Raw genomic sequence first — 24,496 nt, forward strand, 5'->3', positions numbered from 1 at the left:
AATTTATGCCAGACTGAATTTTTGTTTGTGTACAAGCATGCTCAGATAGGCACGTTGGTGACTGATATCTGCTCAGCTTACAACTTGCATTGAGATGGTCTTGCATTGCCATTTTGCATTGATAGTTTATGCTGTACGACTGAGCCTGAGATTTTTTCCTCTATTTCCTAAGTAACTAGTTTCATAAAAATCAAGAACAGCAACAATTGAGTTTGAGTTTCTTCATAGCCTTACACAAAAAAAAAATATATTAGGATGACTCTAACAGAAGAAATAAAACAGATGCTGATGCATTGCAAGCTCTTAATGATGCTATTGCTTCACTGTGAAATACTTCTACTAGGAAATGTTGAGCATCTGAACTGTAGCCATAATCCTCTCAGACAGAAGCCTTTTCTACAGCTCGTATGGAGTAAGTACAAGGCTGTGTCTTCAGCATTAATGGAATCAGCTGAAGTGAGTAATGCTTTGTGTATCCTAGGGCTGTGATCCTGTAAACGTGGTAAAAAGATGGCAGTGTTGGATTTTGTAAGCAGGCAGTCCCACATGAGGTGAAGTGAGTCAGAGCATTTGAGATGGATGGGCAGCTCTCAGAAAGAAGCTTTTGTTCCTCGTCTCCAGGCTCTAACAGTCACAGGGAAATCGTCTCTACCATCTACCTATTAGCATCAGCATCACTAGGGCTGTTTGTGTGAGAAACACTTATGAATATAAGCAAAGGTCACACAAGGAGACTCTTAAGTCAGCATCCTTTTTTTTACCAAGCGTAAAATGACCACACTGATGACCCACCACCACCTCCTATAAGGAAAAGCAAGAGGACTGCTAGAGACACAGATGGGGATCAATTTGTCACCGAGAGTTTTACGGTAACGACTATTTATCCTTCTCTGCAGTATTCATACAAACAACTGAAGGGAAACATTTCTATTCACTACATGGCAGTCTCCTGCCCTTTCTTTTCCTGATAGCTGTTACTTGTAATTGCAGCAAGAATAATATCCTGAGGGCTTTATGCTGATCTGCTGGATTTGAACATCAGCCTCTCAATTTACAGCCTCCATATCCCCCTCTGCCAGATGAGTACACACGGTTCCTGCTGTCCAATAAAAGCTTACGAAACAAGCTTAGACCTGCGTAGATTTTACCACCAATTTCATACAAGGAATTGAATGTAAAATCCACTTGGTAATCATGCAAAACCGGCAGGCAGATGAAATAGCTCTGTTCTGCTCTCGATGCCGCGGGGCACATTTTGTCCCCATTTGTGTGTGCTACAGCAGCACTGCAGGCAGTGAGCCGTACGGGGTCCGAAGCCGGGCAGCGCGTGCCAAAGAGCCGATGTGCTCTCTTAAGTGTTTCTTCTTGTAGCATCTCAGCGTTTCTGAGTGCTCGGAGGTTATATACCAGCTATGCTTCAATGGTGCAGAAAAGCACTTTCCATTCAAAGTGAATAGTCATCAAAGTAATAGAGAAAATTGTTAAGTGCTGCCAATGGAGACATCTTTGCTTTTTTATAGATGCGTTAATGGAATGCCCTGCCACAAATCACAAGGGGTTTGCAGCCTGTTACTTCCAAATGGTGAATATAATAATAAAAACAAATATTCTGTAACCCACTGGTTTCCATTATTGGGATAAATTATTGGATTAAATCATGATCCCCAGAGCTGAAGTCAAAGTATTTTGCCCAGAGCAACGATTAGGATATCAGAAGATGCAATCTCCCTGATCCCCACAGGGGAGCTGAGGGGAAGCATGGGAGCAGAGGGGTGGCAGCACAAAGGGTGCCTGACACCCCCGTTCTCCCCACCACGTGAGGGCGTGTTTGGGAGAATGAAATGCTTCTGCATGGGCAGGCACACCCGCACACCCGCACACACACACACACATATATATATGTCTGTGGGCCCTGCTGCACAGCCAAGCCAAGGGCACTCTGAGCCCCACCCATCCATACAAGGAAGCCCAGCATTGCTCCGTATGGATTTTTAGCGGCTCCTATCTAGTGGTTCACAGTTTTATCAAGGTAAAAGGCAAAAGAAACGTAGGCACGGCTGCTAAAAATAGCCAGTTATGCTCTTGATGATTCATTCGTTGGTGGGGAGTACCCATAAGTGCCTCTATCTAAACAGTCAGTTCTCTGGCTCAGTATCTCCTGTGCCAGCTTGTATATGTCTCCCCAGTCTTGCTCAGTCTGTTTTCCTATGGGTTATATCTTCTTTAGCTAAATATATTAGGACAGTCTATTTATCTCCCTCCATGGCAGCCAGACCCAAGCATGACTTCCTCCCGCTCTAGGAATTTCATAAATAAATCACTGTCCATTATTTCCCTGGGAGCATATAGCATTACAAAAAACCAAAGCCAAACAACAACAACAAAAAAACAACCAAGGAATCATCCCTTTCTCATGTTAGATATGTTGGAAAAATAACAGAAACAGGAATATGCCATTAAACTTCAGTGGCAGACCTCTTTTTGCATTGCTCTGATTTATGCAAGTAATAAATAATTGCGCTGAATGACTTCTCGAGGTACAGCTAATGCTGTTAGAGAAAGAAAGCTTCATGTGATTTAACTCTCCATCCCCCAAACATACACACTCAGGGTGATGACCAGGATTTAAATCACAGTCCTGTGGAATGGGAGAAAATGAAATTGGGCCCTTTGGTGACATCCTTGTAGTGCAAGTGACTGTTTATGAATGTATAATTGAGCTTATTGATAGGCATTTTGAACCTGAAACATGCTCTGTTTGGAGCTGTTGGATTTTTTATTACCTGTTATGATATCACCGCATTTCTGGAACTATCATATGTTTTTTTGTAAGCAAGCTCTACCCATCACTAACAACCCCTAGGAAGTAGGAGGGAACAAGATGCTTCTTCAGTTGCGCTATGGGCTTCTTTATGTCTGCTCCAATGCGAAGGGCAGGTAAATCAGAGGTGGTTTAGCTGAGAGAGCAGGGCAAGGAGCGTATATTGATGTCACTGACCTGAGTCCCAAACACAGAGGAGCCAAAACTTGCTTTTCCTCCAGAGCATCTCTTCAGCTGCACATGGCTGAGCCAGGCCTTTCCCAGGATTGAAACCAACACTTGCTAGTAGCAAGTGTGCCCATGAACGCTGGCTCCAGAGGGAACGAATCTGGGATACTGCGATTAATGTCTCTTTCCTTCTTTTTTCTTTCTTTCTTTTTTTCTTTCTTTCTTTTTTTCTTCTAATGGGATCTCATGTTTGACATCTTTTATCTTTCCATGCAGGGACTCACTGCTAACTAATAAAATAAAGCTGGTTTTAATTTTTGCTGCTAATGGTCATTTTGTGAGGTATGTAAGTTGCAGTAGGATAACTGGGGAATAATAAATAAATCCTTTGGGTAGTGATACTTAGTTACCGAATATTTAATCTCCTCAATTTGGACAAGCCACATAACCAGATTTTAATGTCATTATTTTTTTTGGTAATGAAATAGTATTTTTGTGATACATTCACTGATATTATTTGGCAGTCACCTTTCTTATTTTTCTCTGTAGACACAATCTGTCTTTGTTACAAAATGTCGTTACCACTGACGAAGGTAGTGATTTCTTTAGCCAGTCAGCATGTAATTCTATGTGTCCTTATTGGAGCACAAGAAGAGATACCAGCATATTTGTCTTCCCATTTGTAAAAGTTTCCCCAAACACTTTACCTTCCAACAGGACATTCATGATCCGTACTGCACATGCTTAGACTACACACATCACGTTAGCAAGGCAACATCGGCGAACTTGTGATTTATCCCTGTTTTCCCTCAAGAGCCGGCCATGCACAGTTCCACACTTGAAGAGGAAAGCTGCTGGCTCCCAGCAGCCAAAAAGCACAGCAAGACTCATGTGCTGCGGCTCCCTCTGAATGAGTAAGCAGCTGAAAATAATACTGCTTACATTTTCTTTGGCAACAGGGATTATAGACAATATTTATCCTCCTTTTCAAATTTTCTGTGAACCAACTAGTGCAAGATCACAGCTAACATAACTGGAATACAGACTCTAGTTTGTAAGTGCTGTATCTGGCTTCATCTCTGATGGACCAGCTTTGAAATACTGATAAATTCATCCATGAGATATTCTGCTCTCTTCTGCGTAGCAGTGGATTTTGCAGCTAGTGTTTCTCTTTTTATGCAATCTGACCCTATCTTGGTCCCTCTCTTAATGCTCCTCACTATCAGCCAAGGCATTGATCTCTAGACTGTGTCCTAAATCCATTCCTGGAAAGGCGATGGAAGTGGGTATCAACTGGTTTTCAGTTCAACCAGTACGTGCCATAGAGATTACATTTGTGCAAGACACAACAGGACAAAGATACACTTGTCAGTTGATGCATGTTTGGATCAAACAATTTAAAAGAAAAATAACAGGTGAGATCTTGAGATTTTAGGAACCTGATTTTAGTCCTAGCAGTAAGTCCAAGCTGAGCTCCCTGAAATCAATGAAAAGATTTGAATGAGCAATGAGACAGACTCAGGGTGAATATTTCCAGACAGGACTGCAAACTACCTCAAAGCATCTTGCAAATGATAATTTCTGCTTGTAGCAATGACACCTAGCACTATTCAGTGGCCTTTGGGGGTTCATGCTTATTCAGCGGTGAGCACTTAGAGTATGCCTCCTGCAAGAGACACTCTGGGATTGATTTCCAAGCAGTTGAGTAGCAGGCTGTCCCACTGGAGAGCATTAGGAAGAAAGGGCAGCAGCTGCGAAAAGAAACAGAGACCCAAGCAACTCCAATAAAAAAGAACAGCACGAGAAAACATCTGTGAATTTGGCCCTTAAATCTAGATTATTAATAGCTGCAGAATGGGTCTCCTTTAAACATGGACCTTCATTTCTTAAGTCCCCAAAATGAACTCTTCTAACTCTGATCTCTGGACCTTATGTGATGACTTTGATGTTTACAGTAAGTGAAAAATCATTTTTCTGATTGCTGCTCCACATACCTGGCACTTTTGCAGTAGGTTCTCTACAAATAAAGAAGATAATGATTGGATGCCTTTTTATAGAATTGTTAAGTGAATAAGTGAGCTTCATGGGCACCTTTATTTCCTCCCTTTCCAGAAAAAGAAAAAAAAAAACTCTAACAGCCCTGTAAAAGTCGGACTTTTTTCCAACTATCATCAAAACAGGCAGTGTAGGATAGCACGCAGGGCAGAAGGAGCGTTAACGTCAAGCACCGCTGACAAACCAAGTAGGGCTGGAGCCTGGCAGAGGACCAGCAGTCCTTCCCCGCGCAGCCACACGGCACCGCCAGGGAAAAGGTTGAGGTCTGTCCTGGAGGGTCTAGTGCTGATTTCTACACCGCTTCCTAAATGCTTCTCCACACAGTCTGGTCACAGTATCCCAGCCCAGTCAGTTAGGATCCCCTCTGCTAGAGGATTTTCATCCTTTCAAGAAGCTGTAGGATAAGCACCAGTGCTTATCTGCTCAGCAATGTCAGGACTCCAGCATTTGTGGGTACACACAGAAGTGGCAAGTTGGGCTGAAAGGTCTGAGCTGGCACTTGGAGCTCCAGCTGGCATTGGCACACTGGCATTGGAGCTCCAGCGCTCAGGATAGGATTTGAGACTTAGGTACCCAAACCTTTGCTCCTCCCTGGGAACCCGAGCTCTCTGTGGGCTTGAAGTGGCTTAGCAGCCTGTGATTCACTCAAGAACCGTGAAAGACCTGAGGCTAAATTCCAGCCATCCCATGAGATCCAGGTTGGGCCATGGGCCAGCTGGGCCACCCTTTGCCACTAACTGGAGCAAGGTCTAAGCATATCTAAAAATGGGCCTCTGTCGTTATTCAGGAAAACCTCCGTTTCATTTCATACATTTTATATCTGAATAAGGGCTCAAAAAAACCCAAACAAAACCAAAATAAGAATTGGATTCATTAACTATTAATACTATTCATTGCTAGTATTTCTACAGTAGCATTTACATGCATGAAACTTCAGCACAAATGAAAATATATCCCTTCTTCACATATCTTACAAGTTCATTTATATGCATCATAGCTTGTCAAGAGATGGCAAACAAAAGACCTGGGAGGAAGAGGATTTACTCTGAATAAGCCGATAGCTACAAATGATTCTGAATCATATCGGAATTAAGTGACTTAGTGCCACTAATGCCACTGGCACTGCTGCTAGCCTTGACACTGGTGAGGGACTTAATCTAAGAGGCTCTTTTGATTTCTCAGAGGCTCCTAATGGTTAATTTTCTATTTCTTTTCCTTTTTTTATTTCTCCTTCTTTAGGACTTGTCAGACAGAAAGGCTGATGTGTGGAAGAATCTAATCTAGGCTATGCTTAGGTTATGACAGGCAGGAGATGGAGGAACAAAAGGGGAGCAGGACAGAAAAAACATCTTGCAGTTCGGCTGAGCCACTAATATTTGCTAATTGCAATAAACATGATACTGCACAGAAGCTCCTAATGAGCTTATATAAAGCATTTTAATGGGACGCTGTCAGGTTAAACATTGTGTTTAAAAATATAAATGTCGTTAATAATTCCAGATTAAAACAGAATGAAGTTTGAATACCCAATTAATTTTTCCCCCTTTGTGCCAGAGTCTCAACTGTATTTCACACAACTCAGCCACCGAAAACAGATGGGGCTTTATTCTGCTGCTTTCAGGCGGGAACACACCTACGAGAGAGGACAGTGCACGGATGCGCCAGGCAGTGCTGGAAACGCAGCTGCAGAGATGCAGAGAGGTCATGTTCTGTCCTGGCTCGCCAGGCTGCCTGGGCAGCTCTTCTTAGCTTTGGCCCAGCCTCGGGCTCCCGGGACAGCATCTCTGGGGCTTGCATGAGAGTTTCCCACTGCAGCAGCAGCTCTGGGGCTTGCAGGAGGGTTTTCCCCCAAGGATGGCAGCTCTGGGGCTTGTACAAGGGTTTCCTCTGGGACCGCAGCTCTTGCAAGAGGGTTTTCCCTGGATGTTGCTCTATGCAATGGAGCCATTGCAGCTCCAGCAGGGCCAGCCCGGGGGTCCTCACACAGCACTGGATCGTACCATGCAGCTTCATTTTCTTGTTTTAGCGCATGACTTAAATGTTTCCATGTTTAGATTACAGGCCTTTCAGAGCAGAGTTTAAATCCAGAGCAGCGACTATGTTGAGTTTAACTGAAAGTGAAGGAAAGAGCCTGTGGAAACTCCTTCACAAAGAAGTTTTGTAAATAGTGGTTTGATACTATGGTGATGGGTCCCTAGAACTGCCGACTCCATTTTTCTTTCTATTCAATCCCTTAGTTTTCTTCCAAACATGCAGATCTTAGTTCTGTCCTACATGGCAGTGTTGATTGTGCGTTTTTATGCATCAAACAAGTGCCAAGGAAATCATACTTGGAGAATAGCGATGCTGGATCTACTTCCCAGCCGAGCCTCTCGCAGAAAGTTTGGGAGGGGCCCAAATGCATTTCCCTGCCTTGGTATCTCCAGGGGCCTCTGGATGTGCTGATTTACCCTGGGTTTTGGTAAACCACAAAGAATGATCCAAATCTGAGAAGGGTGAGAGGGCAATGGGTCTTGCCCAAACAAGAAAATCCGTTCACGGACTGAAGGGCTTGGGTATGTTGCTGTGTGGAAGCAACACCGACAACGTGCTTAAGGTCATGTCCTCTGCTGTTCACATCATCTGCCTGTTGAAGCCCACCTTGGTGCTGGCCTTGCAGCCCCGCAGCCCACACTCCCACGAGGGTGAGCCCAGGATGGCCCCGCTCCTCCCTGCTGTAAGAGGAGCTGGACCTTGCTGGCAGCCTGAATTTGGCCTGTGGATCACAGGGTGTCTGATCCCAAAAGTCCCTGGGCTTCAGGCCATGGTCACCACGAGTCTCTTCTGGTAGGTGCAGCCTCTCTCTAGCATTTGAAGCATATAAGTGTATCTATTCCCACTTACCAGAAAGACACTGCAGCAAATTTAGTGGGCTTCTGTATTTGCTATCTAGCAAATTCTCCTCTCCCAGGTGGAAAGATACTCTGCTTGTTTTATACTGAAGAAGGAGAAAAAATAAATGCTTCCAAATAACCCACAATCTGGATGACTTCAACAGAAGTGAGAAGCACTTAGAGCGTGACAGAAGGATTACCGTTGCCACATATCATTATCTGGGGGAGGACAAGCCCAATGTGTTGGAAGCTTTGTAAACATCTCAGACTGCTTAGGGAATTTGCAATACAAGCCGAAATGTTTGAAAACGTTATTTTCCCTAAGCCATGCATTTCCCAAATGAGTATGGACAAATTTGGGTCTGGAACAAGTCCAGTGAGCATGATGAACTACGACTAGGGAAGAGCAGGGGCAATTGTTTTGTGTTACCCCCTCCCTCTCGGAATGATGCAATATCTCTTAAATTCAGTGGGAGGCAAAAAAAAAAAAAGCCTATGCAATGTAATAAGGACACAAGTTTCTTGTGATTTCCTCAGCCTCCAAGCCTGCTGGGCACAAGTCTGTGTTTGCTATATACTGCATTTTCCCGGCCCAGCAGATTGAGCAATTGATTGTGTTTTCTGTTTACTGCTTTTTCCAATCTCTTCCGTAAGCCAAAGACAAAGTCGGTACAGCTCCAGCTGTACTTTTGAACCCATGTTTAAGTGGTGTGGAAATAAATCTTAATGAGATTGTCCAGCCCTATTACCTTAAGTAGTATACCTCAAATGAACTCTGCTAAAGGCTGTAATTCCCTTCTGAGATTTCAGTGACATGAGCAAGTCGTTCATATTTCACTATTGTGGTTTGGGTCGTCATCAGATACTTGGTAGAATTCCACCTTTATTGCATAACAATTGGAGAAACCCGCCTTTATTAAAGATGTGAAAATAGAAGATGCTTTCCTCTAATAAGTGCAAAGAAATTTCTCCTAATCTTCACTCCAAGCAGAAAATGACTTTTGCATTTATACTTCATGAGTATTCAGATACAAAAACTTTATTCCCACAAATTGTTATGATTGGTATTTTGACGCTTCATATTCCATCTCTGGATAAAATCAAGGTATTTTCCCAGGATTTTTTGCCGGGCAGAGCAAGGAAGGAAGCGGCAGATGGGCAGGACTGGAAGAAGGGAGGAAGGGCCAGAGAGGTCTCAGACTGGGTGTCTCTGGGGAGCACCGCACTGCGGCAGAGACACCGCTTGTTTAGGATTTCTTGAGAACCACGTGTGCAGTTGGAGACAATTTTTAAGAAGTATTTGCCTAAGGTAATATATAAGAAAGGAAGAGGTGGTCCTAAGTCTTTGGAAATCTGCAGCAGCATCCTTCAGGGCACAGGGCATGTGCCCTTCACATGAAGGGCATGTGGAGCTCTAGTAGGTAGCAAGAAGAAATCAGTCTTCCTAGCCCAAACCCACTTGGCTGTGCAGTAAATGGTATTTTTAGATCACGTTCTGCCCACAGCAGTCAATGGGTAGCCCACAAAATGAAGGTCCAGAGGAGAAATCTCTCCTCCTTGTCTAAATTTAGCATAAGGCCTTGAAAATACAGAGAAGGCAGCCAAGCATCATCAGTAGTCAGAGAATTTAGACAAGGAAGATAACTCAGTTCTGCTAAGTGGCTTTTGGCAAATAATGGAAGCAGAAACAAAGATCTAATAACCTTTTTCTGAACTAAAGTTAACCTCTAGCTCCAGGCAGAAACCTAGGGCTATCCCTGACCATAGACTGAGCTCAGTGAAGAATTAGCCTTCCTGCTGATTTTTCACCCCTTTTTTAGATGTCTGATACCTCGTCAGCACCCAGAAATCTGAGCACTTAAGGATGTCCGTGGGCTCATCAGATGCTCTTAACTGCTGGGAGGAGAGGTCTGAGACTCCTTGCAAGTAATGAGTGATTTGGCACAGAGGAACAAGACCAAGCCTGGAGAAGCTGTACCAGAGCGTGCCTGCCCAGCTGCATTCGCTCCTTGGCGTTCTCCAGGCAGCCGACTTGTAAACAGGCTGGCCTGCAACAAGGCAGTGCACTGAGTAGTGGAAAGTAAATTTGATCTCCCTGTGCTGGCTCCTCACTCCAAACAACTCCGTTGGAGTTCACTCCCGAGAACGCAGGCGCTCCAAGCGGCAAAGACACAGCTGTTTGGGCGGGCTCGGGGCCGTGCTGCGATGGACTCACGCTAGAGCTTTGTCTTGCCCTTTGCATCAACTCATTAAATTGTCCAGTTGCCTCCAGCTCTCCTCTCTCCCTGAAGGGAGCTTAATTAACGAGGCAGATTGTCAATTGAGCAATCGCCTCAGAACAAGGAAATCTTTAAAGATTTGGCACCATTATCTAGGATAACCCAGCTGCTGAACTTCATTAGGAAAAGGAGGAAAATGCTAAATGCGCACTCAACTTTGAGGCACATTTCTGCGGGAGAAAGTAAAAATGAATTAGGAAAATTGAGTATTTTCTAAGCCTGTGTCTCCCCCTTGGACAAAATGGAGACGTTCAGCTCCTGGCTACCATTGTGTCTCCCAGCCATGGAGTAGCAAGCTTTCTCGTGCACCTTGGGGGTGCTCCTCTGCCTCCTCTCCCTGCAGGAACACCTGATCTCGGCAGCGAGGGACGTGGCACAGGAGCACGCATGCTGCTCCGGGAACTGGCTCTGTCCTGCTGAGGTCCTGATGGCAGCACGAAGCAGGGAGATGCTCATGCTTAGGGTCTGACGGTCCTTCTGCATCCCCAGAGCCCAAAACAGTGCTGAAGCCTCGCTGGTGTCGGTTATGTTTTGGTTGATCTGAGCAGTAAGGCTGCTACAGTAGGGAGGGGAGACTCATCAAGCCTCAAGGAAAATGTGTCATCCAGTCATTTTTCAGTGGTGGTCTCCTTCCAGTGTAGTGGGAGAAGAGTGAAGAGCTGTCTTCTTACTCCCCCTGCTTTATAGGACATCAGAGCAGGCAGGGAGTAGTATAGGACAGCAAAAAGACTCTTCATGTGCTACTTTATGTGTGGGGAGACTCCCCAAAGACCTGAAGAAACCAAATAATTGTAGGAGAGGAGTTTGCTGAGAAAACAAACACTCCTCCTGTGAAAAACTGTGAGCAGATTGAATGCTTTCCCGGAGTTTTCCAATTTTTTCATTAAATGACTCAAAATGGAAACAAGCAAAAATGTGGTTGGTGTTTAAAAAGACAGTTTTTGTTAGAGAAATATTATTCTCCAGCCTACGCATGTGAGCACTGTGTGCCTCAGCCTGCCATATCTGTGCCAGACACTGCACGTTCTCTGGCACTTTCCCACATGATGCTTCTCCTTATGCCTTAGATGTTTAAATACCTGACCAAAACATCTTTGAAAAAAAACCCTCCCTCTCCAGTGGCATAAGACTCCCCATATGTTGCTGCCTGGGTGAAAACAGACGGTGCATAGACATCTTGATAACCTCCAAGAACTCATGACCCAAGAAGCCTGGCTTTAGAAAAAAAAAATAAAACAAATCTTATGAGGCTCATGATAAACATCAAAGAGTTGGCAGCACTAAGATGAATCAAACAGTTTAGGTGAAATTTCCCAGAGAAATTGCTTCCACTTCATCAGTGTCCTGTCTGTTTTCAAACAGTTATTCCTGAATATACCATTTGGAATTTATGATAGATGCAGGAAATAATAGTTTCCTTCTCAAAATCCTTTCCACATGCAGTCCATATGCCTGCAGCACAAGCGGATTGCAATCTCGTGCCTAAGTCAGATGGGTGTGAGAAGGCCAGCTGACCGTTGTAGCAACAGGACAAACCTGGCATCCTCTGATCTGGGGTAGAAGAGCTGTAGAAAACGACAGATTTAATGTCCTGGGGACAAGCTGCGTTTATCAGAGGTGCTTGTGTGTGAGGCCATCGACACTGTAGAGTATCTCCAAACAGTTGGTGAAGTATCAAGTTATTATTATAACAAGTATACTTATTGCTAGAGATCTATTTATGAGGTGTCAGAGTATTTTGTATTTTACGACATATGTGTTTCCAATAAGCTGTTTATCATAACATCACAGCTTCACCTGTTGGAGATACTGAACATGGTAAAGAATGCAATTACAGGAAGATCAAGGATGATTTCAGGTTAAGTCAGCTTGAAAAGTGTTGCTGGGAACTGTATTGCATCTGTGCTTCAGCTGCAGAGCAGCTTTCAAAGGGAGAAAAGTTGCTCCACAAAGCAACTGTGGAAACCAAGCTTTTCACAAGTGGTCGCTGACAGCGCGTTCCTCATCTCCTTGTGCCGGACCTGAGACGGCAGATCTGATTTACAGACATGCCCAACACTCACAGCTGCAAATGAAGTTTGAACATATGAAATATGGTGTTGTGCTGGGTGCTCTGAAAGAAGAGCTCCTCAGCGTCTTGGATTAGACACCCATATCAGTGGGAACTGGTCTTGGCTTAATCGTGCTGTGCCTCAGTCCCTCATATCTAAACTCTGAATAATACCACACACATGGCTGTGACTTATTGCTAAGTCATATCTAGCAGTGTCTCAGTAGGGGAAAAATGAAACATTCACTGAGTTTTAATTAGGTGCAAATATAAATAAGTTTCTCTGAGCAATCATGCTGGGACAAAGAATGACTAATGCACGGTGCTTCCCACGCACCAAGGCAGTGCTGGCTGGTGAGGCCTCACCCAGCAAACCTCACCAGCCACACCGCACAGGGCTCAGGCCGTCTGTCTTAAGAAGAAGAACCAAGCTGACGCAGCCACAGTCTGTACCTGTCGGTCAGGTGGATAGAGGCATTTCTGAGATTTTAAGAGAATCATGATCCAAATTCACTGCAGTGAATGGAAGGGCTTCTCTTGGCTCCAAGGGGTCTGGATCAGGCTCCTAAAGCTCTTCCTTCCCCCAGAGAGCAGGAGATGCACAAGTTTTAACCTGAAGCTAGGTCCTTTGTAATTCCTGTGACATGATCGAGCACAACCTGAGACCCTCAGCTTGCTGTCACCTTTGTAGATTTTTGAGTATCTGTAGAAAACACTTCGGTGTTCAGATGTTGCACACTGGTCTTTTTTGTGTGCTTTTACTCCTTCATTGTGTCAGCAAGGCCTCCTCAGGCAAGGTATGTAGATACAGGAGTTTTCACCCAACCCTGGCTTCAGGCTGGACACCCCTGGCCTGGGGAGCTGGCTGCCTGCTGGGGTTTGACATGTTTTTACAACATAGGGAGCTGCTGAAATGCAGGGTTTTTCTCTCGTCAGAGCTTCTGGGGAGAAGCAGGAACGACCATGCCCATCTGAGTGAACTAGGAAAGCTGCTACTCACACAAATATGCCCCAGCCAACAGCCCTGGGGCTCCTCTCCCACTGCTGGTTGCAGCAGCAAGGATTTTACCATTTTCACAGTAGTTTTATTAGTTACTGGGAAGTGTTCTGGGTGCAATGTGTGATTGAGGGGTACTAGCAAAGCCATAACATATCATGTAGCTCCACAAAGAGCACATCACAAAGGATAATTGTGCACGAGTGCTGTGCGGGCAGCAAGTAAATATATTTGTCTGCAAAACAGATGAGAACTACGTGAAATGTCAAGTTTGGCAAGTAGCGTCTATGACAGGATTTTGGACCTAAACCTTTCAAGCATCTGTCCAAACTCTTCATTTCATGCCCTCACGCTAGCTGGTGTGGGTGAAAGCCTTTGCTCTCTCAAGGAGCACTGAAGTGATGGAAACATGAGCCACGCAAACGGTGCTGAGAGTGGTGATGCGGCGCTGGGGGGTTCCTGCCCAGGTGGTCAGGAGGAGCTGTCTGAGATGAACGAGCCGTTGGCACCTCTCTGAAATGCTCCCTGTTATCTGTGATGGGGACAGCATTGTACTTCCCTGAATCTTCTTGGAATTTGTTGTGACTCCTCAAGGGCCACAGCCAATTTATTGAGCCCAGTTTGGAGTCATTTGTGCAAGGGCTTGCAGAGACAGGCTTTTCTTCCAAAAGCAATTTCTGTGATTGACAGACCGTGTGCAGAACCAAAGAGCAGCTCTGACCAGTCCCCACGTGTCCCGCTGACTCAAGGGTGACTTCAGCTGCTCCATGAAACCCAGGACTCCTTCGGGGAACTGATCCTGGGCACTATCAACAGGTCCATGCCCAGCACTTGGCATTTGTCAGGAGTCCATTCCTCTGCTCCAGAGTTTCTTGCCCACAAGGGAGGAAGCATTTGGGGGATCTTGCCAGTCTTTTAGGTGAGTTTTAGAGGAGGTTTGAGATCTAAGGGAATCTTGAAGGCTACGAATTTAACTGTGGAAACCATTCGTGCGTGATGAGGGAGCTGATCACAGACAGTAAGGAAAGAAATGACAGGGACAGAGAAGCAACTGAATATGTAGATGAGAGAGTGGGCACTCACCAGGGTGGTGGGAGGGCAAACTGGGCATTTAGTTTGGAGTCTGAATGGCAAAATAAGGGAAGGGTGCCCCACCCTCTAAATTACTGCCTGTGAAACAGGTCTGTAGCAAGAGAGGGCTCCAACAGCAAGAAGCAAATGTTAAATGCAATTATGGCTTCTAAATGCCGACGGCTTAACACAGACTATGTTGGAAATGCTGCAGATGTTGTGAGGCATGGAGGAGAGGAGGAGAGAAAACACATCAGTTGTTTTTTGCATGCCTTAAGTTACTGTAAACATCATGGAATAAGACTGTTCAGAAATGTGCTGTACAGCTTGTGCAAGTGCTCTCGCTCACAGACCCTGGGACAGACTACAGATTCCAAGTATTTCTACAGATAAGCAAAATCCTTCTGTCAGTGGGGGGGGCAGGGAGGAGGAGCACTTGCGAACTATGTAGCATCTTCCGTATTTCCTTAACTAGATCCTTAACCAGCATCCCAGCTGCAAACTTTCATGCTAACTTCAGCTGTCTCTAAGGGCTGCCCGGAAGAGCTCTCCTTCCCCAGCGCTCCCCCGCAAAAAAAGAAAAAGGAAAAAAGGAAAAAAAGGAAATAAGTCCTCTTTTATACTCCCAGATATGATTTCAGTACATTTCTGCAAACTTAGATATCTGAAAATGGGTGTTAATGTCTCTGCTAGCTCAAATACCCCCCACTTGGAGCCCCGGTAGCGCATAGCACACATACGCCCATTTTGCTTTAGAAACGCAGCGAGCAGGCGCAGCCCCTGCCAGCCTGCCAGCCAAATATTTAGCCTCTTCCACAGAAGGGCACCTCACCTGCTACATTTTGAATGCAGAGGCTGAAGATGCAGGCTAACCCTGTGCCTTTGCTCATGACACTCCCAGAGCATAGTCATCTCCCACCTAACTACCACCAAGCCCCAGGGACAGGATGCCCATGTCCTGCTGCTCCCATGCTGCCTTTTTCCTATTTCCAGAGGTTGCAAACTTTGAATCTAGTTTTAAGAATTAACTTTATGAGTAGTGGACGGGGCTTGTACTACACAGCTACATACTGCCATGCTACAGCCAAGCTGGGCTAAACCCCTGTTGAGAACAAGCCTGGCTGCAACAGAGAGAAGCTTCTTTCCTCTTTGCTTTTGATGACAAAGAGTCAGCTTCGCCTTCTGTGGCGTTTTACACAAGTGCAAACAGGGAGCTGCTCCCAGACCTCCGTCTCTCTCCCTTTCCCAGCCCTGCAGCAACCGCTGCATGGATTTGGGAGGCCTCAGATTTCTCCCAAACAGAAAAGCGATTTTTTTTCCCCAGCAAAAGATGTGAGAAGGTGGATGAGAAGAGACTATGGCTGGGCCGCTGCAGCCTCCTTGTTTGAAAGCCGTGTTTGAACCTGGCAGTCCCTCCTCAGCAGGGAGCCATTTAAGCAAGGCTCAGCCCTCCCCAGCCTGTGAAGCAGGTGAAGGCTGCATGCAGGTGATTTTAACCCTTTACGGACTGTTGGCTGAATACTTTGGATCATGGGGCTGTCTTGAAATGCCTCATGGGCAGAGAGGGCTTTCCAGGTGTGCCTCTGGCAGGCTCCCACCCCTGTGTCTCAGCAGGGCTTGCTTGTCACCATAAATCTGCTTCTGGGGTTTTTCCTGCAGAACATGGATTCCTGGGGCACTGGAGTCACTAATTTTTCCTGGCATGTTTGCCTGATCCTCATGTTCCAAAAACTCTTCAAAACCCTAAAAAATAATGATTGCTTCATTATTGTTGGTGTTTGCCCCCTCAATGCACAGCCTCCGCTGTTCAAGGCACTGCTCAGACAGATCAGGGACCCACAGCAGTTCCAGGGGGAGCAACAGAGTAGGTTGGCAGGAGAATTCCCAGCTGCCAAGAAAATTCTGGGATTTCAGTTTCATGTGCCTCAAACTGGGCCAAAGAACACAGATATTATATTTGGTTTTATTTTACCCAAGCATTCCAAGAATTTTTGTCTTACTTCCCACACAATTTAAATTTTCAAAATGTAGTCTTTAGAGATGTATTAATGTATTGAAATTGTAAACAAAATGTTGCATTTCGATTTGGTGACCTCTGTATTTTGTGATGGAAGAGCACTCTACTGGAAAATTTGTGACTGGCTCTAATAGTTAACGTTCATCTTCTGACCTGACTTCCCAAATGCAAAAGGAAATGAGTCTGCCAGGGGGTGCATGGTACATTTCTTCACTATGAGGGTGGTGAGGCACAGGAACAGGTTGCCCAGAGAAGCTGTGGATGCCCCACCCCTGGAAGTGTTCAAGGCCAGGTTGGATGGGGCTTTGAGCAACCTGGTCTAGTGGAAGGTTGGAGCAGGGTTGGAACCAGATGATCTTTAAGGTCCCTTCCAACCCAAATCATTCTATGATTCTGTGATTCTACATACATCAAGATCAGAGTTTCTGTGTGGTGTTCATCAGTTACAAACCCTGTTAAATAATACAGAGTGTTCCTGATTCTCATCACTTTGCAAAAATTAGCTGTTAGTGCTTAATAATACTATGATGGTGATCATTCCCCTGCACTTGGCACTGGTGAGGCCGCATCTCGAATACTGTGTTCAGTTTTGGGTCCCTCACTACAAGAAGGACATTGAGGTGCTGGAGTGTGTCCAAAGAACGGCAACGAAGCTGGTGAAGGGTGTAGACCACAAGTCTGATGAGGAGCGGCTGAGGGAGCTGGGGTTGTTTAGTCTGGAGAAGAACAGGCTGAGGGGAGACCTTATTGCTCTCTACAACTACCTGAAAGGAGGTTGTAGTGAGGTGGGGGTCGGTCTCTTCTCCCAGGTAACAAGTGATAGGACAGAGGAAACGGCCTCAAGCTGTGCCAGGGGAAGTTTAGGTTGGATATTAGGAAAAATTTCTTCACCTAAAGGGCTGTCAGGCACTGGAACAGGCTGCCCAGGGAAGTGGCTGAGTCCCCATCCCTGGAGGTATTTAAAAGATGGGTAGATGTGGTGCTTAGGGACACGTTTTAGTGGTGGCCTTGGCAGTGTTAGGTTTATGGTTGGACTCAATGATCTTAAGGGTCTTTTCCAACCTAAATGATTCTATTATTTATGATTCTATATAGATCTGGAGCAGCCAGAGAGCCTGGAGGCAGAGGGCAAGAGCCAGTGGGGATTTCCTTCCCATCCTTCCCCGGGACAGGGCTTCCCCCATGCCCAAGCAGGCAGAGGACAGGATGCTGGCCCAGGTGAGTATGGCAGAGAGCTCTTTGGAAAAGAGGGGAGAGCAGGAAATCCCCTGGGATTTCAGCCAAACCAGATGAAGCTGCTTCATGGATAGGATGCTCTCCTATGGAAAGTCGCGTGCAGAGAGATGATGTCTTCCCCAGTGAGCCTGGATCAATCGGCAGCTGAAGCAAAAGAACAACCCACAAAATGGCATAAATGCTGGCATTCGGAAATGCTTCCTTCTTGAGTATTTATACTGACCATCAAACATTTTTGCCTTCGCTCTCTAAGATGTTTGACTCAGCCATGTCCGTTGCAGCTGCAGAGCATCTTTAAATGACTTGGCTGTGGCAGGTAGCAAGTTAGCCAAGAGCAAGGCTGGACTCATAGACGTTCAGATGAAATCCCTAGACAGACTTCAGGCATTCCACAGTGGCACCTAACTCCAGCAACCTGAGCAAGGCTGCGCAGCTTCAATGACAGTGCTGTAGCGGTAGTCATTCACAGTCACTCTTCATTCGGGCTTCACCCCCTTCTTTCCCAAAGCTGAAAGCTTTATATGTGGGGTTTTTTTTTTTTGTCTCTAAGAGTACTGACTGCAAGATTTCTTGTGCCTCAATGTGCAAAGCTAGCTCTGCAGGCGTGGGAGCCCCAGCACCCTGGCCTCAACTTCCCCTGGCCCAGGGATGCTCCCAGGGAGCTCCAAGCGTGCAAGCCAGTGCTGGTGGTTTTAGTGGGATCAGGATTCATCCTGCAGACCACTCTCTTGAGATGCTTAAGACATGACATTACCTTTCTAACCTGCAGCAGGTAGCTGGGTTCATATGCTGAAAAAAACCTTGCCACTTCCCTCCTTATCCCAGAGCACTAAACACAGTCTGCACAGCAATTCTGCAAGGTGATTTCAGTGTGTGGCCTTTCACTTAGGATCTCACCCTGCAAACAGTAGTATTCAGTGGGACCACTCACATGGCAACATTAGTGTCCGAGTCAAGGCCTTTTATCGAAGGTTTAGACTGCAAAGCAGAACTGGTGCTCCAGCCCTAAGTTGGAGGGGGCCATAGAGTTATCTGCAGAGTTATCTGCAAGACTCTAGACATTTTTTACCAAACCTAATGAAAGACTAATTTAAAGCATAGTCCTATTCTGGGTACATGAAAGTGGGGCAATTTTATTTGACAGGAGTACTGCTCATGCATGTTCTGAGTCATTCCTAATGATTTTTTGTTACAAAAATATACTTGTGCCGTATTTTATTCCCAGTGGCTGTTTAGAGACAGCCCAGCGTGGGAGATGGAGGTCTCGCTCCCTAGCAGCCTCTCTGGCTGAGCTAAATGGACTCCCCGTGGCAGTGCAGAATATGTGTTGAATTTCAGGAAATCTAAATTCCTGTAGGTTTCTGGGATATCCTGATTCTGAAAGCACCAATTTTAGCAAATTGGCTCCAGTCTGTCTTAAAAACATGTTTGAAATGTGTAATTTTAGCTTTGAAAGGAAGTATTTAGCTAAAGAGTCAGGAACATACTTCAGATGAAAGGTCTTGTTTCCTCCTCTACTGAAACGAGGCCAATAAAAGTTTGGGAGGAATTTTAAGGAAATTCAGTTAGATTCGCATGCCACCTGCTGCAGAACAAGCTAAATCAGTTCTGTTTCTTCCCTTCTTAGTCCTGTTTTAGTAAATAACAGAGAAAGTATGTACATATGAGACTCCCAGCGTCTGAATAGCTACTCCCTCTTCAGCAATATAATCTTCATCTATTACGGCTGAATACCTCATATCATTGCAATAGTGATGTTATCCACAAAAAGTTACCCGTGCCATTCAAAGTCAGTCTGTGGCTGAACTAAGAAATAAGAAAATAAGGAAAGAGGCACTTTAAGAACCTTTGCGTGACTTCAGAGTTTTTTTCTGAAGTCAAAAGGATTGTGTTAAGAACCAGAACCATCATGACTCATATATTCCTAATCAAAATGCTGGGTGCGTGAAAAGCTGCTCAGTCGTATGGAGACTGAACTATGTCTCCTTACAAGAGAAAAATAATACACACAAGAGGAAGCACTTAAATAATTGATGTGCTTTGCTTTTATCTGCATGTAGGAATGACAGGGAATCTATGTAGCTGGCACTAATGGATAGCATCAATATGTCAATAATTGCTAATGAGAAAGAAATAGGAGTGCATTTGTCCTGAAGTGACTGATCTTTCTTTCTTTCTTCTTTAGCTCCCCATGTTACTATGGGAAATTAATAGTGTAAATTTTAGAATTCTGTTCACTAATAGATCATTTTGATAGCAATGCTTTCAAGTGCCTTTTTTGGTATTAATTCAGTCCAAAATGACTGTACACTTGCTAACATTTAATCTGCAATCTGACAGCCAGGATCCTTTTTTTATGTCTTCTGTGCTACATTCAAAAGACAAAATAAAACTTTGTTTGCATCACATGTTTAATTTTCCATTCCACATCAGCGAAAGGGTACAGCCACACTGGAATTGAACACAAAACAGAGATTTAAAAAAACCCAATGCTTTCATCCTGAAAAATTGCATAACCATTTCCAGGATAAAAGTGGGATACTCTTACTGAATAAAGCTTCTTGTTAAAAAATCATTGATATATCGACCCATTCATATCCAGCTATTTAATTCAAAGATTGTCTTCAGCAGTTCCCTCTGGGTTGCTTGTCCGAGGGAACAATTACACAGCTGTTCTTGCTACATTCTTGTGTAGGCTGAAAGCAGGCTAAAAATTCTGGCATTAATTTACTGTAACTACAAGCTGCAGTTCTCCAGGTTGTTCACGAGGCATACCCTTTGCAACGATGTTGGTGGTGAAGCAGTACGTACACTTGACACTAATATTGTGCTTTGGCTAAACTTATTTATAGCTGTGTGCATGTGTATACACAGACGCATGCATATGTCCGTACGGTTTGCATTATAAGCAGGGCTCTGGATTCTAGCCACATTGCAGTGCTAATGATATCTGTCACTGCAACAACTTTTTGCAAATATATTATCTGGCTGCATTCAAACCCAAGGATTTTAAAAGTACAAGCCAGCCTCGCTATGCTGATTGGACTCAGCAAAGTGGTGTTTCTGCACTAGTGGACACTAATCACTATTTTAGAAAGTTCGATGCTGGTTTTTTGCAACCCTTTTTATGGAACTTTTACTGCTAAAGTTTTAAACTCTGAACTAGGTAGAAAAAGAGCACTAACCACAAAGAAAATTATTTGATTTCAAAATACCTTGATGTGAAAAGCAAGCTGCCAGCAACTGGTTCACTAAAATTGCTTAATAACTGCGCAGGAGTGCCACCATATCTGTCTCCAGTGCTGTTTTTGTGTGTATTTATATATGCATATATGCACACACACACATCTATACATACATGAACCAGAAAATTCTGCAAGGTCCGTGCAGTGGGTGACCAGTTGGCTGTGACCGGTTACGGTGGCCGGTGCGGGGCAGGGCGGTGGGAGGCAGGGTGAGCCCTGCTGCCAGGGAGCTGGGCTGGAGGCAGGGCCAGCTCCGGCTGCGGGACGTGGGAGGGTTACTGGGGGAGCAGAGAGAAACGAACCTTTCCTCTGCCTGTGCTGGCACGTTTCCGATCCACATCCACATCTAAACATCACTTTATCTTTACTTTTCATTCCTGCCCATAACAAACTGCTTCCTTCCCTCAAATCATGCATCTACAAACGCTTTTTTGGAGGAAACCTCCTAGATCCTTTCAGCAGCAAAGGTAATTGAGATATCAGTAACTTCTGCACACAACATGCCATGCATGCTCAATATCAGTTTCATCATTAATATCAGATGCCAGCTAAATACTGTCACTGTCACCCTGAAATATCCCACCCTCAACTCAGAATGCTTAACAAGCAAACCAAGGCCAGGCCGTTAAAATGAAAAGCTGAAGAAGGGAAGCTTTGCTGGTTAACAGATCAGCCCTTTGAGAAGGTAAGCAAGAAATATTCATCCTCATCTCTCCTCTCTTTAGACAGTGATAGCAACTATGCGATGGCACAGGGAATTGCGCATGGTGCAGCTCACTCTGCACCATATACATAATTTATATTTTTCCACTCTGGTTTTGAGTGTGCATTTTTGGGATTGTTTTTGTAAGATGGAAGCAGAGAGAGGAGGGAAAAAAAGCACTGCAGCAGCCTTCTTCTCCAGCCCCACTTTTTAGTGCAGATCCTCATCTCTTACACACAGCCTTCACAGGCCAGTGAAACACAAGTGCTACATAGTATGTGTACATATATATGTATATATGCAGATATGAAAAGAGAAGTGCTTGCCATGGCAAAAGGGAAAAAGGAAAAAAAGAGATGTTTTTAATGGCCCATCTCTTTATTAGTAAAATGCCTTGGCAGAGAATTACTCTAGCATTTTGACAAGAGTTTCCTTTCGTGCAGACAGTCTAGAGAGTGTTTACAATTCCTATAGAAGTTAGAAAAAACAGCTGAGAAACATGCTTCTTGCTGACGTGCTCTCCTGCTCGGTGGAGTTTGACATATACAGCCATAAGTGCTAGTAAAGGACCCCTTTCCAGATATAGGCAAAACACGTAAGGCACTTATTTTGAAACTAAGGTACGCTTCTATTTCCTTTCAGCAAATACACCCTTCGCATTACATTTATCTGTCCTTGCTGCGTCCGTTACCGTTCGGGAAGGTTTATCAAGGCATGAACACAAGATGTACACAGCGTGCCTGGTCCTGCGTATCCCATCCCCAGAAACTCTCCTTCCCGAGCTCAAGACTACACATGTCGATACCATCATTTCTCCGGCCACAGACACTTCAGACTATCTGCCTGAATTACCGAACCCTTCCTCCTATCCAGCCCCCGTGCCTTTAGAGAAAATCCAGGCGATACCACCCGCGCCAGCCCTCCGCCACGGGCTCGTAAGGAACCGCACCGGGATCCATGGTGGTTGCAGGGAGTTTCTCCTCTGCCTGCCACGGCTCCGGCTCCCTTTGAAAGCAAGCGGCTTCACGTATGACTTTGCAATCTGAGAATGTGAGCTAGTCGGCAGGACATCGGGGTAAATATAAATCTGGCGCTTACCCACAGGCAGTCCCTCGCAGTCTGACATCGTGCGAGAAGTCCTCCTCACCGGGGGCTTAGGAAAACCACAGCAGGAACACAAGCACGGGTCCTTCTGCTTGCAAAGGCAGGGGGGGGAAAAAATCTAACACTTTACAGCCACCCTTCTCTTACACTGTACATCTACCCACCCAGAGAGCTGTAGCAACAGTCCCTTCCCTGCCTTCTCATTATGGGATGTAAAGATAAGAATGTGCTTTTGTGCCAAAAGAGTGTGCTATTGGTGGATAAATTTGTTGTCATCCCTCCCCTTCGCAGAGTTTCCTCTTTAATGTCACAGAGGCACATTACCCTGTCGGAAAGGCCATCGAATATTTATGAAACGGCTTTTAAGAGCTAAGCCGCAAATCTGCGCTGGAAAACCGGGCTAATTGCTGTGCGGTGGGGTTGGTGGTGGGAGCCGCACCGCCGGGGCACTCCTGCTTCCCGGGGGGGCTGGGGGGAGAGATGGTGGGTTGGGGGATATGCTCTGACATCTCGCTCTGTACCTTCTCCGTCTGCAGGTTAAATAAGGGTCCCAGCAGAAATGCTCGCTGCTGAAGAGGGGGCAGGAGCCAGGGTGTGTCTGTTTAAGAGGGAAGGAAAAAAAAATGGTCTTCTGTTTATACTGTAATATCTGAGACATAGTTTTTGCGACACTGTTACTAAAGGCTGCTTCATGGTATATAATATTATTGTGAGTGCAGATTTCTCTGTAACTTCATGAGTTTTTCTTGCTTAAAATATGCTGCTTTAATGCTGCCTTAGTGAAGCATTTTGCTCCTACAACTTATTTCTTTAATCTTTGGAAATGTTTATGTGGGATTTGCTTGGTATGAGATTTCCAGACTGGTCCAGTCAGTAGAGAGTACCCCTGCACACTGCTGTGTTCATGAGGCACCTTAATGAAGCGCAAGCAAAGGCTCTGGCAGCATTAGAGCCATGGTAGGCTTGGCAGAGATGTGTGGGACCTGGCGGGTGCCCTCAGCACCCGAGGGGTGGTTTGCTGCTGATTTTTCTCCTGGGAACAGTCAGGGACAGTCTGGGCTTTACCTGACACAGGCCTTTAGTGTCTGAGCCCTTCACAAATGTTGGGGTTTCAGACCCAGAGCCAGTGTGAGGGCTGGGAGGAGAGGGAGGCAAGGGGGGCTTTATGGGTGGGCTCTGGGAAGCGCTTCCAGACCCTGTGGCCAGCCCCAGCCCCTCAGGGAAATGAGCCATTGGAGCTCCAGGGGTCACCTTTCTTCAAAGTGCCTTGAAGAAAAACAGGCTTAATTTGCATGACGTATACTAGGAGCTCAGTGCGATGAAAAATTTGGGCTACTTTTACTTCTTAGATGCTTCAGTCTAAGCACCCAAAGGCTGACACTGCTGGCTCTACCTGCTTTCTCTCTGAAGAGAAGCCTTGTAATACTCTGCTGGTTACTCAGCAGCATAGCCAGCCATAGATTCAATTCAGGATGTCAGGCCAGTGACTAAGAAGCTAAAATAGCTGCAAATGTAGATAGTTACATGTTCCCAAAACCATCCCTCGGGTTGCCTGCGTGGAGTTGGGCGAGCGGGGCCAGGGGTGTCCCATGGCCACTGGGGTTTGCCAGCCTGAAGATCTATTGGCATCATTCTGTCAGGGACAGCCCTTGTCGGTGGCTGCTTCTAGGTCTGCTCATGCAACAGCACAGGGATATTCACCGGCATAAGGCTGACCTGGATGGCGGCTCTGGGGAGAAACGGAGCCTCAGGCTGTGCTCTTCACCAAAGAGGCTGTAAAAGGAGGAGAAGTGCAGGGCATCGTGCTTAGCCTTGCCATCCTGCTGCCACCCACAGACTCAAGGAGAGGTCTCTAGCTATTCTGGAAGATAGGGAGG

General features: G+C 45.4%; 1 protein-coding gene across 1 annotated transcript in view; it reads right to left on the bottom strand.

Moving 5' to 3' along the window:
- The window catches only part of EML1 (EMAP like 1), a 131,723-nt gene extending 108,918 nt beyond the window's left edge, over positions 1–22,805 (bottom strand). Inside the window, exon 1 of the mRNA XM_082318008.1 lies at positions 22,614–22,805. Coding sequence (XP_082174134.1) covers positions 22,614–22,641 — 28 coding nt within the window. The 5' untranslated portion in view covers positions 22,642–22,805. The remainder of the gene's footprint in view (positions 1–22,613) is intronic.
- Between the last annotated feature and the right edge of the window lie 1,691 nt (positions 22,806–24,496).

Source organism: Platalea leucorodia (genome assembly GCF_965183815.1).
Source record: "Platalea leucorodia genome assembly, chromosome: 7".
In the NCBI taxonomy this organism is placed as follows: domain Eukaryota; kingdom Metazoa; phylum Chordata; class Aves; order Pelecaniformes; family Threskiornithidae; genus Platalea; species Platalea leucorodia.